The 20,345-nt window shown below is 38.6% G+C and overlaps 1 protein-coding gene across 2 annotated transcripts in view; it reads right to left on the bottom strand.

Annotated features, from left to right (window-relative positions):
* The window catches only part of MS3_00003481 (uncharacterized protein), a gene marked incomplete at its 5' end in the record, with an annotated part of 42,224 nt that overhangs the window by 20,882 nt on the left and 997 nt on the right, over positions 1 to 20,345 (bottom strand). Inside the window, 2 exons of one of the 2 annotated variants that reach the window (XM_012939461.3) lie at positions 409 to 20,104; positions 20,285 to 20,311. In XM_012939461.3, coding sequence (XP_012794915.2) covers positions 20,290 to 20,311 — 22 coding nt within the window. In that variant the 3' untranslated portion in view covers positions 409 to 20,104; positions 20,285 to 20,289. Of the gene's footprint in view, positions 1 to 408; positions 20,312 to 20,345 lie in introns of those variants that run through there. The other variant, XM_051211296.1, reaches the window with a different exon arrangement.

Here is a 20,345-nt window from a genome sequence, read left to right as displayed (position 1 = left end):
TTGGACAGTAATTTACCCATATATGAGAGGTAGAATTCACAAGTCTTAATGTTGAGATAAAAACAAGTTGAGATATAAATGCATAAAATAACCGATGATTTTCATACCATAGAGATTAACTGATGGCAAAATGTTCGAAATTATGTGTTTAACACTTACCAAAATGAAAATAACATATTTTAGTAAGAATATGATATGTTACGCACAAAATACAAGATTTGAACATTTGATTCTATATATATATTTTCTAGAAAGTTAATCAAGTCTTGAATTCAAAGCTGTGGTGGGTAAACATTTCTTTATACATGGCCACATGAACATCAGCTAAGCCGTATATATAAAATATCAACATTTTTTTAATTAAGATACTGTGATAGATCATGTTTTAATGAAAATAATTTTACTTACGCAAACACCATCGTCAACAACGTCACTATCACAATAATATGAGTGCAACTGGAAACAGTTTCTCACGAGTTTGTCTTAATTAAAATTTATTTTACTTGTTGTAATTCTGACTCCGGACCCAAAAATATTGAGTTGTCGAAGTTATTATATGAAGCGCTTGTTGACAAATGTAATTTATCCTCCCCCTCAAATCGGACATTACAAGTGCAAACTCATCCTTCGTCAATGATGGAGAGAATTCAGTGTTATCAGCGTGTTGATTTAATTGTTGCATCTGAAGTTCATGAATAGCTGGCGACACAACAAAAGAAAGTAGAGCAGTCAACAAATTAAATTGTTATCTGAACGTATCTTAATTATCAAAACGTCATGAAAGTAAATCTTCAACTCTGAAATTTGTTAACCTTATACCTAAGGGGATCCTCGAGACACTGTGCCCCTTGCTTAAAGCTGGGAACTGAACGTAGTTACATTCCTCATATTGCTTATACAACAGATTGATTTTTTTTCAAGTACTATACTCTTAAACTCTGATATAAAGTGACTTTCTGTCTTAATCCAAAATTATCTCACTTCTGGCTGCTTCCATGCTTATTTCTATGTGATCACTCGGGCTCTATGGAATTTGATTTGAAAGCTGTAGCTTCCCCATTTCTACGTTAGACGTACTCAGTAGTCCCTGATAAAATAATGTAAAATTGTATCATCTGTTTAGGCGTTTTATTTCAAAATTCGGAAACATATTTCTCAAAAATACACTGGAAAACTGATTGTTTTATAAATTTAAATTCAAGTTACTGAAGATAATAACAGTGAGTTAAAGTGACCCAGAAATTGGAAACAACAGAATTTCCTAGAATTGATTTTAATATTTATCTTTTGATCCATATTCGCTTAAAATGTTAGTGGCTTAATGGCAATATCGAGGCAATCCACACAGGATGCCAAAAAAGACTAAGCGATTGCAGCCTTCATTATCGATGGGACGATTCAAACAGCTAATATATATGCATTAAAATTCACCCCGTTGCACAAACCAGTGGTTTTCTGGATTCAGTAACTAAGTGGATAACGCGACGTTGTTTGAAACGAACGGCAGTATGTTCGGGTCCCAGAATGTATACTAACTCGGACGAGTCGTGAGTATGACGAAACGCGCGTCCTGAAACTCATTGCTTGTCACTATTTATCTCTGATTAAAAATTTCTTATTTGTCTAGATTAGCTATATTATTGAAATTTTATTTATTAATGCAGGAAAACACAATTATATTGGTCCGTATCTGATTCTCAAATAAAAGAGGAATAACATTTAGTTTGAAAACACTCATTTTACTATTCGCTCATACAGACATTTTTAGAACTCCGCTTGTATTCCTTCTAGGATCACTGCCGGTCCCAAGCCCAGATAAAAGAGCGGGGTTGGGCATTGGATCAGCAACCTGATCTCGTAGAAAACAATCTTTGTAAAAAAAATCTGATCACAAAAAATATTTCAACTGCTTAAACTCAGTCCTAAAGATTGAAGGATCTTCATTTAGAAGAGTTATGAGGTTTCATGGTGGAAGCCGAAACACTTTGGACGTCACGAGGCCGATAACCCTTCTAATTAACAGGGTAACAATTATTATAGGTACACGAGATGTTCGAACAATGTGGGAGACCGGGAGGACCAGTCAAACAGCTACGGAAATGAGGATACAACTTGGCGGTTCTCAGATTCAGTGAAACTCATTGAACACAAACTGGACAGAAAATATTAGATTCGGGAGAGATGCTGTTGTACTTTGGTCATGAAGAAGAAAATGACTCATACACACAAGGAGTTGTGCTGATGCTGTACAAAGAAGCACGAAAAACACTTATAGGATGGGAATCTTATGGATCCAGAATCATCAAAGCATCCTTCATAACAAAGAAAGAGGGAATTACAATGAATGTTATCCAGTGCTATGCCCACAAAAATGGTGTAAATGAAGACGGTAAATATCAGCTTTATGAGAGGCTTCAGTGAGTCATAGAGAAGTGCTCAGGAAACGACCTGTCGGAGACCTAAACGCCAAAGTATGATGATATCATGGGATGACATGAACTGTGGGAAAGGGACAAGTGACAATTTTGCAAATTTATGCGCATTAAAAATGGTTATAGGTGACACTGCATTGCCCCACAAACTTACATGGCATTCACCGGATCACACTACAGGGAATCAGATAGATCATATTTGCATCAATAAACAATTCAGAAGGTCAATGGAAGACATGAGAATCAAGAGAACTGACATACCTTCAGACCACCACTTGGTTGTGGCCAAGATAAAAGTGAAGCTAAAGAACCACTAGACCACTGGAGTGACAGCATTACAAAGGTTCAGTATAGCCTTCCGCCGAGAAACTGACAAACGACGAATCCAAGACAGCTCTTAACAACAGGTTCCAAGCCCTGCAAGATCTACTCAAAGATCGCTGAATATATAGAGATAAGTGTAAACACGCTCCACGTCCTATTCAAAAATGTTTGGAAGAACATGTGCTAATGGACTGAAAAGAGATATACCTCACCAGAATATTAAAAAAGACCTCAGCAATTGTGAGAACTACAGAGACGTCATATTACTACAAGAATCGGGAATAGCTTTCAACAGAGTATTGTTGAACTGGATGAAAGATCAACAGACCGTATTACATAAGGATGCAAGAAGAAAAGCGACATCCACAAATACAACACGGGAAACACCAACCCAATCACACTTGATGGAGAACCTCTGGAACAGATGGAAACTTTCACTTACTTGGGTAGCATCATCGATGAACGGGGAGGATCTGATGCAGACATAGATGCAAAGATTGGCAAAATAAAGACAGCATTCCTACGGTTGAAAAACATGGAACTCGAAAAAATTGTCAACCAGTATCGAAGTCAGAATTTTCAATATAGTCCTATCGTACAGAGTTGATACGTAGAGAACAACTAAAACCATGATTAAAAAAGCAGGAATTTCTAAACACTTGTCTATGTAAGATAGTCAATGTCCGTTTGTCCAATACCATCAGTAACAGCCTAATATCAAAGAGAACAAACCAGCTTTCAGCTGAAGAGGAAATTAGGAAAAGACGCTTCAGGTGGATAGGACATACGTTGCGGAAACCATCAGACTGCATCACGAGACAAGTCCTAACTTGAATCCCTAGTGGGAACGGAAATGAAGAAGACCAAAGAACACACTGAGCCGATAATTGGAGAAAGATAACTAAAAGATCAACAGCAACTGGAAAGGATCACCAGGAACAGAGTTCGATGGAGAATGCTGATGGGTGGCCTATGCTCCTCCACAAGGGATAACAAGCGTAAGTAAATAACCAAAGAATTTATAACTTAAATATGATTGTGTTCGTACTGAGTAACCATTTTGTGCTTGTTGAATATGATGTCTTTTTATTAGTTTACCTAATTTTTGTATGTATGTATTGTAATTTTAGAACCACTGTTTTCTATTAGATTGCCAGACATATCATCCTTTTATAGTTAATATGTCCCTCTATTGTTACAATTCACTGAAAGTGATTCGAAATCATATATATTCTCTTTTATTTAATGTGTACTATAATTCGTCGCTGTCAGTTCCTAAAAATATTCGAGATAAAAATGAGGTCCGATCACAAATATTCAGTCTTTTGTATTCAGACAGTAAATAGCTCTTTATCTTGTTGTGTTAGTTCATTTCGTTTTATTCACTGTCTCTTAATCCGCCCTTGTGGGAATCTCTGGATCATCATGAATCGCTCGCATTCGAAAAATTTTCTTAATAGCCACTGCTATAATTCAAGGTTGGCAACTCCGTTTGACTGCATTTATATAACCTTTGGAATATATATGTAACCAAATGATTGAGACTATAGAGGAAATATGTAGATTAGAAAACACTACACTTCAAGGAACATATTTAGCCCTAGAACGTACTACGTCCACGATTTTTTTTTTGGAATAAGTATCAAACTATTATGTCTGTGTTCGGAATTCCAGAGAGTATCTTCTGGTGACCTGGATATTAGCGAACGTATTGAACAGTGCTAATGTAATGATTGTATTCTTTTACATTTCATACGATGTGTTGGACCACGTATACAATATCGATAAAATTAGACCGAGATAGCTAAAGACAGTTCACATTGAGTTCCAGGCGGATTTTAGTCATCAAATGATGCTTGTGTAGTCAATGAGAGGACACTTTTTCAAAAATTAGTTTAACACTTTAGATTTAAGTCCAAGGACATTACGATTTTCAATTTTTATTGTGCGTAACAATATTCCCCATAAACCACACTACAGTTTCCCAACATCTCTATACTCATACATGCATTGTTCGTCTACATTAAACTACCACAAATTATTTTTAGAAACTCATTACTTAATAACCAACCTAGACAATATGAGGTAAATACGTTCCTTATCAATAAGTGATAATAACCCACTTAAGTTCTACCAGATATTCCAGTTTAAGTAGATCATTTTGTAAAAGATACTTCTCAAATTGTTAGGAGCGTTTGGGGATGCAAAGTGCAAATGTAAGAGATTCACAGAAACTCCAAAGTTGAAGGTCAAGCAGAACGAAGTTCATTTCAAATGCTACTAAAAACTACGCAGGCGCGTTTCAAAGACCGTATAGTATGTTTTAATGGGCAGTCTTTCCCCTAACCGTCAAGGTCGTTCGGTGAGCTCTTCATTCCAAAGACTGAAGAAATCAGCGACGCTCTTGTTCCTTTTACGTGTAACCTGATGCATATTCCTCATCATAGAACAAATATCGGTACATTACACTTTTTTTACACTGAAAGTGATGATACTAAGTAATCGTATAAAAAATATGAGTCATTCCGGTCCCATTGGTTACTTAGTACTTATTCATATGACTGGTTGTTTGAATCACTAGTGTCACTGAATTGCTGTTCCTACCAATATCCTGTTGTTTGTAAATTCTTCTTCTAGTAACCTGCTTGTACATCTTTTGCTTTCTGTATTTCTGCAAGAAAATCCTACACTAACATGTTACATCAATTCTTTTACTAAGAATCTGTTAAGAAAGTTCATACTGTTTTTCCCATTGCCGTAAAGTATCATAAAAATATTTTGCACCCTGGTATTTCTTGACTCATGATAATCCCTGCATGTTATCTTACCAAAATCCTGTAGAAAACTAACTCGCTAAAAAACCCTAACCAAAAGAAATAACTCGAATCAATTTAACTCTGACCTGAGAGTTAGGTTTTCATTTAGAAGAGTTGTGAGGTCTCATGATGAAAGCCGAGTTCCTTTGGAAGTCACGAGGCTGATGCCCCTTCCGACAACTAGGTCAACCATTAGTTTAGGTACATAGAATGTTCGTACAATGTGGGAGACGGGGAGAGTCATCAAAGTTGCTGCAGAAATGAAAAGATACAACCTGGATGTATTTGAAATCGGTGAAACACATTGGACGCAGGTTGGACAACAAAAACTAGCTTCAGGGCAGCTGCTGTTGTACTCTAGCCATGAAGAAAATGCCCCATATACACAAGGAGTTGCATTGATGCTGTCCAAACAAGCACAAAATGCACTTATAGGATGGGAATCTCATGGGCCAAGGATCATCAAAGCCTCCTTCAAAACAAAGAAAGAGGGTATCACAATGAACGTCATCCAATGCTATGCGCCTAGCAAAAACTAAAATGAAAACGTTGATGATCAATTCTACGATAGGCTGCGATCAATCGTTGAGAAATACCCAACAAAGGATTTGACCATTGTAATGGGAGGCCTAAATGCTAATGTCGGAATGGGCAACACGGATATGAACGCATCATGAGACGATATGGACTGGGAGAATGGAACGAAGATGGTGAGAGATTTGAAAACCTACGTGCCTTCAATAAACTGGTCATAGACGGCACTATATTCCCACATAAACACATACACAAAGCCACATGGATTTCACCGGATCACACTACCCAAAACCATATCGACCATATCTGCATCAATAACAAGTTCAGATAGAGGACGTGAAAACCGAGAGAGTTGATGTAGCTTCAGATTCTCACTTGCTGGTCGTCAAGATGAAATTGAAACTCAAGAAGCACCGGACAATGGGGCGGACAACACCACAAAATTTTAATATGGCCTTTATTCGGGATACTGACAGACTCAACGAACTCAAGATAGCCGTCAGTAATAGGTTCCAGGCCTTTCATAATCTATTCAGTGAAGAGGGAACTACTGTGGAGAACAATTGGAAAGGGATCAGGGAGGCAGTCACTTCAACATGTCATGAGGTTCCGGGCCACAAGAAGCACTATCGTAAGGAATGCATCACTGTTGATACACTGGATAAGATCCAAGAAATGAGGAACAAGAAGTCAGCAATCAATACCAACCGAACACGAGCGGAAAAAGTCGTCATAAGCTGAATAAACAGAAGCAAACAAACAAGTGAAGATGAGCATCAGAGCTGAAAAGCGTAAATATGTGAGAGATCTAGGAATGACGGCGGAAAAGGCTGCAAGATAAGGAAACATGAGATAATTGTATGATACAACAAAGAAGCTCTCTGGAAATTATCGTAAACCAGAACGACCAGTGAAAAGCAAAAACGGCAAAGTAATCACCAACATTTAATAACAGCGAAATAGGTGAGGAACTCTTGAATCCACCAGCCCCACTGAACCCACCTAACATCGAAGCAGCACCCACAGACATCTCAACCACCACCAACAATTGAAGAGATCGGCATGGACACCAGACAAATCAATAGCGGCAAAGCACCACGACCAGACAACATCCCAGCAGAGGCACTGAAAGCAGATGTAGCAGTAATTGCGAAGACATTCAACATTCTCTTCAGCAAGATTTGGGATGAAGAACGGATACAAACAAATTGTAAGAGGGATACCTGATCAAGATACCAAAGAAAGGCGATCTCAGCAAGTGTGGGAACTACAGAGGCATCGCGCTTCTCTCAATACCAGGAAAAGTCTCCAACAGAGTGTTGTTAAATGAAGGACTCCGTCGACGCCCAACTTCGAGACTAACAGGCTGGATTCCGTAAGGATCGATCGTGAACCGATCAAATCGCAACACTACGGATTATTGTGGAACAATGAATTAAATGGAATTCATCACTCTACATCAACATTGACTACGAGAAAGCATTTGATAGAATGAACAGGACAACACTATAGAGGCTTCTTCGACACTACGGTATGCCTGAGAAGATAGTTAACATCACACGGAATTCTTATGATGGATTAGACTGCAAAATCGTACATAGAGGACATCTCACAGACTCGTTCGAAGTAAAGGCCGGTGTCAGGCAAGCTTGTTTACTCTCAACCTTTCTCTTTCTCCTGGTGACCGACTGAACCATGAAGACGTCAACGTCTGAAGGGTAGCACGGGATACAGTGGACATCTAGGATGCAGCTGGACGATCTAGACATCGCAGATGATCTGGTTCTTTTAACGCACACGTAAAAAGAAATGCAGATGACCGGTGTAGCAGCAGTAGGTATCAACATACACAAACGGAAAAGTAAGATTCTCTGATACAACATAACATGCACCAATCGAATTACACTTGACGGAGAAGCTTTGGAGGATGTAAAAGCTTCTACATATCTGGGTAGCATCACTGATGAACACGGTGGATCTGATGCAGATGTGAAGGCGCGGATCGGCAAAACAAGAGCAGCATATACACAATTGAAGAACATCTGGAACTCAAAACAACTGTCAACCAACACCAAGATCAGAATTTCCAATACAAATGTCAAGACGGTCCTACTGTATGGGGCAGGAACTTGAAGAACTACGAAAGGCATCATCCAGGAGATACAAGTATTTACTAACAGCTGTCTACGCAAAGTACTTCGGATCTTTGACCAGACACTATCAGCAAAAACCTACTGTGGGAGAGAACAAACCAGATTCCAGCGGAGGAAGAAACGCTGGAAGCAGATAGGACACACACACACCTCTGTCACAAGGCAAACCCTCACTCAGAATCCTCAAAGCCAAAGGAGAAGAGGAAGAACAAAGAGCACAACGCCGAGAAATGGAGACGAACCTGAGGATGAAAAACAGTTGGATAGAACTAGAAGGGAAGGCCCAGGGCAGAGTGGGTTGGAGAATGCCGGTCGGCAGACTATGCTTGATTGGGGGTAACAGGCGTAAGATTACTTGGTTTTACTTCTATTAATTCAAGTAAATAGTTAGAGTGCTTGAAGTCAACAGTATTTATAAGATACAATGCATGTTTTACGTATTCTAAAGAGCTTTTATTTGTTTTCTTTCACAGTTGTTAACAAAATACCATGTATTTAAAAATAAGCACCAACTTCATAGCACTTCCTAAGTGTTTCGACAGTCTTAGCACAAATCAAAAGGTCGGGGATTCCGTTTTACATTTCATTTAGTACATACAATACGGTCAAAATTGCACGTAGAAAAACCCATTGGCTGTATACTGGATTTTGAAAACCTGCTGGTATATAACAAAAAATGTATTCGCTTTGTGGATTTGTCACTTTATTTCTTACTGTTTCCAGAAACTAAACTAAAGTGAAATCAGGATGGGTCTTTGTGTTTGAAATGAATTGAATACTGTCATTACATGTTTGAGCTGCGAAAATCCAATCTGGTTTCGAAATGACATTCATCAAGCGAAAGAAAGCTAATCAGTAATGTATAATCAGTGGACTAAAGGAAATCTCAAGGCATAAAGTTGGTTATCAACGTAACTGAAAATGTTGTTTAATTTGTCAGATTTATTTCGACTATATGTCGTCCTGCGACCCCCAATTTTCCTTTAGAGTAATCACCTGTTACTCATTGAGTAATTGAGTATCATCACCTTGATTAAATATTTTTACATAAATATAATCACTCACATAATATGTCTTCATGTACTTATTCACTTGATAGGTGATTGTGTCCTCTGATAACCATTCAGTTAGCAGTTAGGTCTCACTCAGTTCCGTGAGCAAAATTATCAGAGACCAATTAGTAGAATTCGCAATTCCACAATAAGAACTGATCTTAGTTATACAACCAGTAAAAACGTGCTTAATCTTTTGACTTCCCAACTGGTTAATCCTTAGCATTCGAATTTATTGCAAAAAAGATTGGTAAATTCAAAATATTTGGACACTGAGTATCAAAAAAATAGTTCAACGGATTTACAATCTCAAAACCAAAAGAACTTCAAATAATAATAGTTTGTGTATATAATATGTAGTTGTAAACCTGTCAGAATGTACTACTTACAACTAATAACAGAAACATCCACTACAAATCTTCAGAATTATAGTCATCAATAGTCTAGAAACAAACGAACAAGGGCAAGAATAAGATCAGAAGTCTAAGATGTAACGATAAAATATCCGTATACAAAACTGAATGTAATTCAGTCAGAAAAGTTCTCACAAGGAATATTTGTTAGTACTTAACTGCTCCAGGCTTTTATTAAAAGATTCAATTTTTTAAATTGTTGACTGGTTGGTCGAACTATATCACTGTGTATACTACTGTAGGTATAACGCTGACACAACTTTGCAATATATCTCTACAAAAGTCACTTAATTCTCTCACAGAACAACAGATCACCCTTGCTTTAAATTTATGTTGATCGATATCTCACTCAAGTAATTTCGATTTCTTTTAGTGTTTCTATGTGTTACAAAAGGGAAAGTATTCCAGAAAAAAAAACAATTAAAAACCAGACTGATCATCCTCATTATTTAACAATAAAATAAATGTTACTTAGACCAGTTCTTGAGTTCAGTGTAATTAAACAAGATCCACAACCCCATATTGACAATTATAATGTGCGCACTAGTGAATAGATTCGAGAGGAAATTTCTAGAGTTCAGCAGTCTCGAAAGTGGGGAAGGTACCCGCTAAAGAAAACGGATGGTCGCGCAATACCGTAAATTGGCTGTGATTAGATCTGTGCATCATTGGGTATCGCTTTAGATGTTTAAAAATTAAGCGTTTAGGAAGACGACCGGTGGTTCTGGGTCCGATTCCCGGGTTGAGGGATGTAGATAAGCACTCTTAAAGATTCCTAAACTAGGGTAAAACAGCCATTCGCCGCCCTCAGATTTTTAACGACTGTATTAGATCGACTCATGATCTTAGTGAATAATTGTGTTGGTTTAAACGCTTCGATTAATCCCATCTGACTGGTCTCAATCACTGATTGTGCCAGTCCATAAGAAAGGACAAAAGTCCTTTTGTGACAATCACAGAGGAGTCAGTTTGACAAATATAGTATCTAAAATATTAGCTTCAATAATACTTCGACGCCTAACTAAAGCTCGTGAAGAGCAGACTAGAGAAAATCAGGCTGGTTTTCGACCTGGACATGATTGTATAGACCAGATATTCACACTACGTCAGGTTCTAGAACACAGACACACATTCGGACGCCCCACAATCGTAGTATTTCTCGACCTTAAAGAGGCATTTGACTCTAATGATCGTGAGGTTCTATGGCAGTGTTTGTCACTGAAAGGAGTACTAAGGAAGTACATTAACCGTGTAAAGGCTCTCTACTCGAGCACATTTGGTCGAGTGAGAGTTTATGGCGAACTGTCATCAGAATTGATTGCCTCAAGTGGTGTTCGTCAGGGCTGTCCATTCTTGTTTAGCTTTGTCGTTGAGGTGCTTTTAGAGATGACACTTTCCTTATCTAAATTTCTAGGGCTTGAACTTCTACCGGGTAATTCACTTTTTGACCTAGAATATGCCAATGACATAGTTCTATTTGGTGAAGACGCCGACAAAATACACAGTCTTCTGACCGCTATACGAAACAATACAAGCATGTTCGGCATGCGATTCTCTCCCTCGAAATGCAAAATGTTGCTTCAGGATTGGGTTGCATTGACACCCGAACTAATGATAGGGAGTGAAGTAATTGAGCGTGTCGATCGCTTCACTTATCGTGGAAGTCTCATCAGCTCTTGTGGTCTGGTGTGTGACGAAATCTCAGCACGGATACAGAAGGCTCGACTAGCTTTTACCAACTTGCGTCATTTATGGCGTAGGCGAGATATCCGTCTATCAACCAAAGGACGTGTTTACTGCGCAGCAGTTCGTTCCGTCCTACTTTATGGCAGTGAAACATGGCCGGTAAGAGTAGAGGATATTCGTAGGTTACTAGTATTTGATCATATGTGTCTTCGAAATATTGCTCGTATATCCTGGGGCCATCGAGTAAGTAATGCAGTTTTTAAGAAACAGGTACTAGGTAAGGATGGCAAATCAATTGATGAAGTAGTGAAACTTCATCAGTTGAGATGGCTGGAACACGTGTTACGTATGTCGAACCACCGACTGCCTCGACGTGCGATGTTCAGTGGTATAGGAGTAGGTTGGAAGAAAGCTAGGGGCGGCCAGACCAAAACATGGCACAAGTCCATGAAGTCACTGACAAGTGGACTGAGTCATGTTGGTAGGTGTAGACTACCTGGTTGGGGACCGCGAGATGATAGCAACCGATGGTTAGAGACCCTGAATGACATGGCTCAAAATCGTTTGCAATGGTGCAGGTGCATACACTCTCTGTGTTCTCCCAAATTTTGATCTCCTTATTCCTCCTTGTCACTTTTTTCTCTCCCCAAATTTATTTCACTGTATTATACTCTTTAAGTAACATCTCCAAACACTAATTTTCCCGATTACTGCTGATACTCTTATTACCTCTACCACTACGGGATTTGAATCGACCACTGCATCTCTGTGCTAATGTGGTGTGGCAACTCGAACTGATGTACGTACGTACGAAGTTCTACGTTGTTACTGACTAACTGAAAATCAAAAAGTCGGGCAATTTACTTGAAATACGCAAGGTCCTAGGGGTAAACAGGAGGAACCATGGAGTCAAAATTCACTTAAGTATCCCATGTTTCCTCATATTTTCTATTATATTTTTCTGTCGTTCTCAAAATAGCTGATAACTAGGCTTTTCAATAAACTTATGGGGTATTTTTGATGATTTAAGGATTAGATCACTGAGTAAGTGAAATATTCGAAGTTTGATTCGATGAATCCTCTACAAAGAGTAAATAAAAAGACAAAGTGGCAGTTCAAAAGAAATGTAGTGTTATTGAGATTACGAACCGAACAAAGTTAGATAATCATTGGAAACTGGGAAACGCTAAGCAGCAGTATCGCTCCACGGTAGTGCGAAACCACAACCCCACCAAGATGAACCTAAACTCGGAGCTTCAGTCCGACACGTGAACGCCTGACTCCTGGAACACTGAGGCGGCTAAAGAGGAGTTTAAAGAGCTTCCGGGTTTCCATTGATTTCAGTAACATTCAAGAATCTTCACAATACTCACAGACAAATGTATTGTGTTGAGAAAAGAATTACTTTTTGTGCAGAATCATCCGACTGACTTTTATTTCTGAATACAGACAGAAAAATGGGATCGAATCCACAACCCAAATCAACGATCTCGGTCCAATGTTTTTTCCTATCTCAACTAGATGTGTTATTTGGTCTGTGCAGTTCCTATCACTCCTTAGTTTTTTCATAGAAATTACGCAATACTGTTTTGAGTATAAGCTTCTTGTTTATTAGATGCGAGAAAGGATGTTAGTCACTGGTCATGATTATCACTAATCTCTAGAGACAGGAAAGTTGTTAATTATGTGAGTCCGGAATATAAGAAGTCTGTTGATAAACTTGTTCAGAATATCCGTGTATAGTAATTGGGACAGTACGTCCATGAAAAACAAACAACCCTGAGAACAGACCACTATTTCCGATTCGATTAGACTTACCTTACTAATGAGTAGTGTGAATATTTTCGAAATTGTTTTCATATGAAAGCTGGTCTTCACACTTACGCACTTTCAGGTATGTAGACTAGACAATCTGGTTTTATTTATATGAGTGAAGATTACCCAATGAACTACGATAGGACTATTCCGAGAACAAATATTTTCATTTTTTAACACTAACTATAAGCTAAATGGTTTCTTAATTATGTGGAATAATAACAGTAGTCATATTTTGCACGTAGTAACAAAAATGTTTTGCAAAAAATTATGAAATTAATCTACAACTTTGATATAATATGTTTACTTATGTCCATAGTCTTTCCCACTCTTCAAGCACTGATACATTTCTAATTAGTGTTTTAGACAGATAAGGGGACCTCAATATCACTAAATGCATCCAATACTAGGACCATCTGGAGATGCACAGCTACTAATGGAGATAAAACAGACTTTACAAAAAAGGCCACACAGTCATTGTATGGTAATTACCACGGTACATTTTTCTGCACCTAGTCAAAATATTTACACCAGTGTACTATCTATTCAGAGGCCGTGTCCTGAAAAAAAATAAATTATATGAAATAACGGACAACCATGAGATAAGTCCTTCGATAAAATTTTATCAGACAAAAGGTACATCTACACGCCGAGGGATTATGTTTGATCTTAGCTGAAGTAACGAATAACGTTGATTGTTTGATGAACGATGAACCTCGGACTTTCAGAGATAACTTCTCACCATGAGTCGATACCCGTGAAAAACATTGAGAAAGAGATAACGAACGTTCATTCTCCAAAGACCAAAATTGTATGGGCTAAATAAATCTCTTATAACCGGAACTGTGAGCATTAGACAATCTAACGACATAAATTTAATGCCTTTTTTCCGACTCATAGTGAAACTACTGAAAACCACTTTAAACATTTCTACATGTACCAAATAGTAGACAAGTAAGATGAGATCCTACATCAAAGGATAATCGCAGTATCAACCGAAATAAGAAAGTTTGTGGACCAATTAACTTTGAAGTTGGGAGTAGAATACTACGCAAATAGGTTGTGAATCTTCCTTGTTCCGGCCAAGTGTTACGTGCATCCAGCCACCATCTTTCTCGACGCGCAGTGTTGCCTGAAAGGAAACGAAGGGCGGCAAAGTGAACACATGATGCTCCTTCACCAAATCATTTACCATCAGTAGACCATCGACTTGCATTGGGATCATAAACTGATCTAACTTAGACAAACATTCCAAACCCAGAAACACTGAACGATTGGTCCGTCCAAGAATGGGACTTTTCAGCAGTACCCATTTATGACCAGGAATCTAACTCAGGACATTGGGTCTGCTGCGCAAAAGCGTCTTACTTCGACTGACCCACGATATTGCGAGACCACCTAACGTAGGTAGATGTGTGATTCCGACGGAAATTATCCACCGCTAGACATAGCCATTTGGGAGGTCGTGGTCCGTGAGTTGATTGGTTAGGAACGATGAATAACACAGCCTAGTCAGTAAAAGTAAAGCAGACTTACTACATGCTGACCTCCAGATCCTGTGTCTAAATCACATGAAAATTTATCGCTCGGATTTACCCTTCTCGAACACCACCTATGTCTAGGATTGTTGGTACTACTTCAGTATCTATATAATTTCATGTCGTTGTAGTGACAACTTGGGGCTATGACAGGTTGAGATTAGTAAACTGTTAATCTCAGGATTATATATCGTTTCAAGTCAATAGACTTATGCACAGTAACTAGAAACACCTCGTCAGGTACTTTATGTGGGAAGAGCAAGTATATGCATAAAACAAGTGGTTCTTGGAGGAAAAGCATCTTAATAATGTCGACCGTCTTAACACTCGTGCACTAAATATCGCGAAATAATATGAGTGTGGTAAAATACCATTTAATTTAACCAGAAAATATTAAGTTACGCGATAGAATGTAATAGCAACAATGATGACCAAGTATACTGGTAGCAACTTTAAGTAACGTTATGATAGTAGATTCATTCTCTTCTAAAATATCAAAGATAGTTTTACATAACGTCACTGACTAACCAGAAGGTTATGTCTAAACATCACACTGGCGTAAAGCTCTGGATGTGGAACCGGAAATGTATAGAAATTCGAATGTCAGGACTTTAAAAACAATTCGGATACTATAGCTATACTTTGTTTATTTCGACGCGAATCCATGTAAACATTTGAACATTATGTCTCCAAACCCGGAAGTCCTCTAAAAATCATTAGTCAATAAGTGGTCTTCGATTTCACTGAAGTAACAACAGAACACTTAAGACGTATCAAGACCTTGGTTAAAAAACGCTGACAAATTTAGGAAGTGTCGAGGAAACAAGTATATAATAGTGACAAACTTTATCTCTTAGTCAAATTAGTTAGTGTACTGATTTTGCATAATTTTCCTGGTTAGCGTTTTTTTAGTGAGTTAGTTTTCTACGAGATGGGGACGCTAACCCTATGCCCAACCCTCCCCCTTTATTCGGGCTTGGGACCTGCAGTAACCCCCGGGAGGGACTCCGGGCGGAGTTACTGACTTTGCATACTATATACAAATACCGGTTTATCTATTCACTAAACTATTGAGATATGCAACTTGATATTGCTGACTGAGGAAATCTTAGCACAATTTAGAATTTCGATTAGCTTCTGGCAACGTGTGGAGTAGGCGAGGTGCCTGTCCGTTAACTAAAGGGTTAGTATACCATGTTAGTGTTCGTCCGGTTGTTCTTCCTCAGGAAAGTGAAACCTAGTGTCTAAAAAGGTAGATATTCGCAGGCTACTAGTATTTGATAATAGATGTCATCGAACGATTGCTTACGTATTTTTATAACACCTAGCATGCAACTCCGAATGAGATGGTTCTCAAACGAACACTGCAATGCCTGGCAAGCGCAATAAGATCAACAAAGACCTGGTATTGGGCCATGAAGAAATGCAGTCGGATGCGCCTCCTGATATACGGCAAGTTTCTTTTGATATATCTTCATGTCATAGCTCTAATACTAGATTAGTAAGTAGGCACATCAAAATTAGCTCTAGCATCACCTTAGCAGATTTAAAAGAAAAGCAGTTGAGGAAAAAACAACTATTAGAGATTTTAAAGATAACCAGCTGTTGCGCCTTCAGAGAGGGTTGGGGTCGTTATGGCTAAAAGAGAATATATGTAGTAAAGTATCTTCTGCCTCCAGCTATGTCGACAGAAGACGGGGGTATGTTCAAAGTTCCGCGAGTCGTTCACATGACATTAGAATCAAGTTCCCAGAAAAGCCAAATCTGTTAGACTATCCACGAACGAAGAATAGGGAAGTGACCTTGACATCTCTAGGTGTGGGTCTTGAGCTCCCAAAGGTAGAACTAAGTAATTCTGATGGGCAACCAGCCAAATACAGGAAATTTATCACAGCTCGAGTTATATGTGGTATCCAAGCCATTAATAATAAAAAAAATAAGAAGACGATGGTCAACGGCTCTTTATCTTGTTACATTATTGTAAAGGCTCGAGAGGCCATAAAATGATTCATAATGCTACCACCATCATCGGGTTATCGTAGAGCATGCGATATACTGAAACGGTTGTTTAGTAGAACACACGAAGTTGGGCTTTGTTTAAAGACCCAAATATAGAGCCATGTAACGCAAGGCTGATGTAGCCGGGAGAAAGCTAGAGATGAACAAACCAAAACGTGAATACATTCTCCATTGGACTAAGAGATAAATGTAGTCATTACAATTTCGCCGCCATAGGACAGTTCGAATTAACTTGGTGCTTCTTAGTATTTTGATTATTTACACAAATCAAAATGGGTCTCACCGGATCACACTACAGGGAATCAGATAGGTCATATTTGCATCAATAAACAATTCAGAAGGTCAATGGAAGACATGAGAATCAAGAGAACTGACATACCTTCAGACCACCACTTGGTTGTGGCCAAGATAAAAGTGAAGCTAAAGAACCACTAGACCACTGGAGTGACAGCATTACAAAGGTTCAGTATAGCCTTCCGCCGAGAAACTGACAAACGACGAATCCAAGACAGCTCTTAACAACAGGTTCCAAGCCCTGCAAGATCTACTCAAAGATCGCTGAATATATAGAGATAAGTGTAAACACGCTCCACGTCCTATTCAAAAATGTTTGGAAGAACATGTGCTAATAGACCGAAAAGAGATATACCTCGTCAGGCATGTTCGATAACACATTTTTGAAGCATCACCCTAAAATGGTGGAGTCGCCAAGTAAAGTGTGTATTTGGGAACAGAGTTTTAGGAAGAAACGGGAAACCGAGGAGATGGATAACTTGCACCAATGTATTAAACTGGTAACTGTATGTTGGCGTACTGTTTGGGATAGACTATTAGATGAAAATCTGTGGGATTATGGTGAACTACGGTCGAAAATTGAAAGTCAAAAGCTCGATAGTAACTCATTCCTCGGTTCTACATAACCTAAAAAACACTGTCATGCACAGTCTTCGATAACGAATTCCATAGTGCTAACTAAAACCGATACGGAACTGTGTCTAGTCCCATGTTGAGTACGAGTGATATGACGCCTCACACTACTGTTGCAGAGGATGGTGCTTCCACAGTTTCAGTTTGACGGGTGACAAGAACAGTGAGCATCCCCTTGTTTGAGGGTGTGTTTAAAAAGATCGCATCAATAAATCATTTGATCCTTCAGCGGCTTTACAAGGTGTGACCCATGACTTCTAATTTGATCACCCAAATCTACAGTCGTGACACAAGCTAAACAACTCGGAACTTTCTAGCAAGTTTGTTATTAAACACTCATCTAAGTTTAGAATTTAAATGCTGCATCACTGCAGAAAAGAACCATACGACAAACTAGATAATTAAAATTGGTTGGACGAAACTGCACCAAACTTTTCGAGACACACTTGCATGTCAAGCGGTTAGCGCCATGCCAATTCCACTAAACAGACACATGGCAACTCGATCGACAGAACTCCACCGCGCCTAGGAGTACATGAGGATGACATCAGTGACAAACCAACTGAACAAAGGGAACGTCATTACCATCGTAATTAATATTATTTGACCTATATTCTCGGCCGCTTTAGGATTCTAAAGACAACTAGGGATGTGATGGACTATCTTTTCACCTTCAGATTGCAGTATTTAATATAATACATTTACTAAGTTTGTCCAGAGAACAAGGAGTTATGGATAAATTTGTTTATTTGAAGTCCAAATAAATAATTAATACAATAAATGAAATATTATTTCGAAACTAATATATAGGAAATCGACAACTATCGATGATGAGATGCGTCTTATCATTCTGACGAAAACTATTGTCCTTCATAACCCGTTAATATAACGTGGCAAAATGAACAGTAATCCAGTTTGGGAAAGTGTGGAACCATTGGACGCCTTAGAATTGAGACCCGATGCTAAGAATCGATTTTATGGTCGCTCAGCATCACCATCAGACTATTCCGGACTCACATACATACAAAGAGATTACTGGAAAAAATCTGTTCTTTCTCGGCAATACATACTTGAATGTTAGACATATAGCGGGCAGAACCTCAGTATTGCTAATTAACCACTTTATTGCGAAATGTCTTTAGATTATCAGAAACTGTAACGATACAACAAATATAAGATGATGAATAATCAACATCTAGCCGATTTATTGTGAATCGAACTTAAACGTAGGTTGAGGAATACATGATACAAATGTGTGGGTGTTTATAGACTCGATCACACACCCTGAGTCGATGTAAGATTCGGACGGCATCAAACTATACATGAATTCGGTTGTTGAAGTAGACGAACAACAGGTTTCCCCATAAATATAGATAGTATTACTTAGCCTATCCAGATGGAACTTATGAGGGTTCAATTAAATGTTTGACTATAACATGGTGGTTAAACTTTTGAGGCACCCGTCAAGACCTAGTGATCGGTTAAGATAGATTCACACCTTGCACATGAAAACTCAATTCTCTTCAGAAAAACGTTTGATTAATTGACACTTCCATCAAGTGATGAAAGATCTACTTATGAAGAAAAAATTCTAAACACACCTGAAGGTACTCATTTTTACGACTAGAACAAAAAATGGCTCTCTAGTCCGATGAATACTTGCGACGCCACATAGTTCCGACTTCGTTTGTGTAAAAAAGCTTGCATATATGCACGGAATAATCTTACGACTTCGTAGAGTACAGCACCCCATGTAATGTAGGATGAAATTTTTGTAAGTAGACACGCAGTGAAGGCTAGTGTCATTGTCGAATGTCAGTGTGAAAACGCCCTATGAGATATAAAGGGTCTTGACGGTTTATTCAAGCAAGTATTTTAAAAACCCACAAGTTGTTGTTGACAAACGTGGCAGGAGCAGTAATCAGCACGAGAAACTGACGTGGCATTTTGACAGACTACGATGTTCTTACATGAAGACCATCTCTGGGAATCAGCTGCGGACGTTGACAAATAGACACATACTACCTATAATCAACAAGAGGAGATTTGCTAGCCTAAATAAAAAGTTGTATGAAACGTGAAGCAACGCGTAGAGACCAGACGAGCTAGACTACAACTAACGCAAAAGCAACGATTTCTAACACAATTTATATTTCAAAAAAGATAAATGGGAAATTTGGACGGTCTCTTATGACGCATAAAAACGAGAAGTCACATTTACGACTGAAAGTGAATTGATGTCTAAAAACGCAAAAGCCAGAAGATCGTGGGTACGACTGCTGACACTAGCCAAATAACGTTGATGCGAACGATGAACAGGAAACGAGTAATAAATGCAAACGTCTCTTGCCTACGTGATTCGAGGTTGCTTCGCGTTTGACTTCACGGGACGACTCTGAAATGTTAGGTAAACTTGGGTTATGGGGAACGAAAAATTGGACGTAATGTCAACGCACAGATCTAGGCTGCGGGCAAACGAGAAGCACGTTTACTAAGCAACTTAGACGACCACGCACGCACAAACTCTCAACACTTGGAGTAATACGTTCTGAGTAGCTTATCATAAACCACTTACTTTAGTTAGGGGCGACCGTAGCTGTACCTTGATAATTAGTTGTTATTAAGTAATTATAACT

Source organism: Schistosoma haematobium, chromosome 1, assembly GCF_000699445.3.
Source record: "Schistosoma haematobium chromosome 1, whole genome shotgun sequence".
In the NCBI taxonomy this organism is placed as follows: domain Eukaryota; kingdom Metazoa; phylum Platyhelminthes; class Trematoda; order Strigeidida; family Schistosomatidae; genus Schistosoma; species Schistosoma haematobium.
This window is presented reverse-complemented; position numbering and strand designations above follow the sequence as displayed.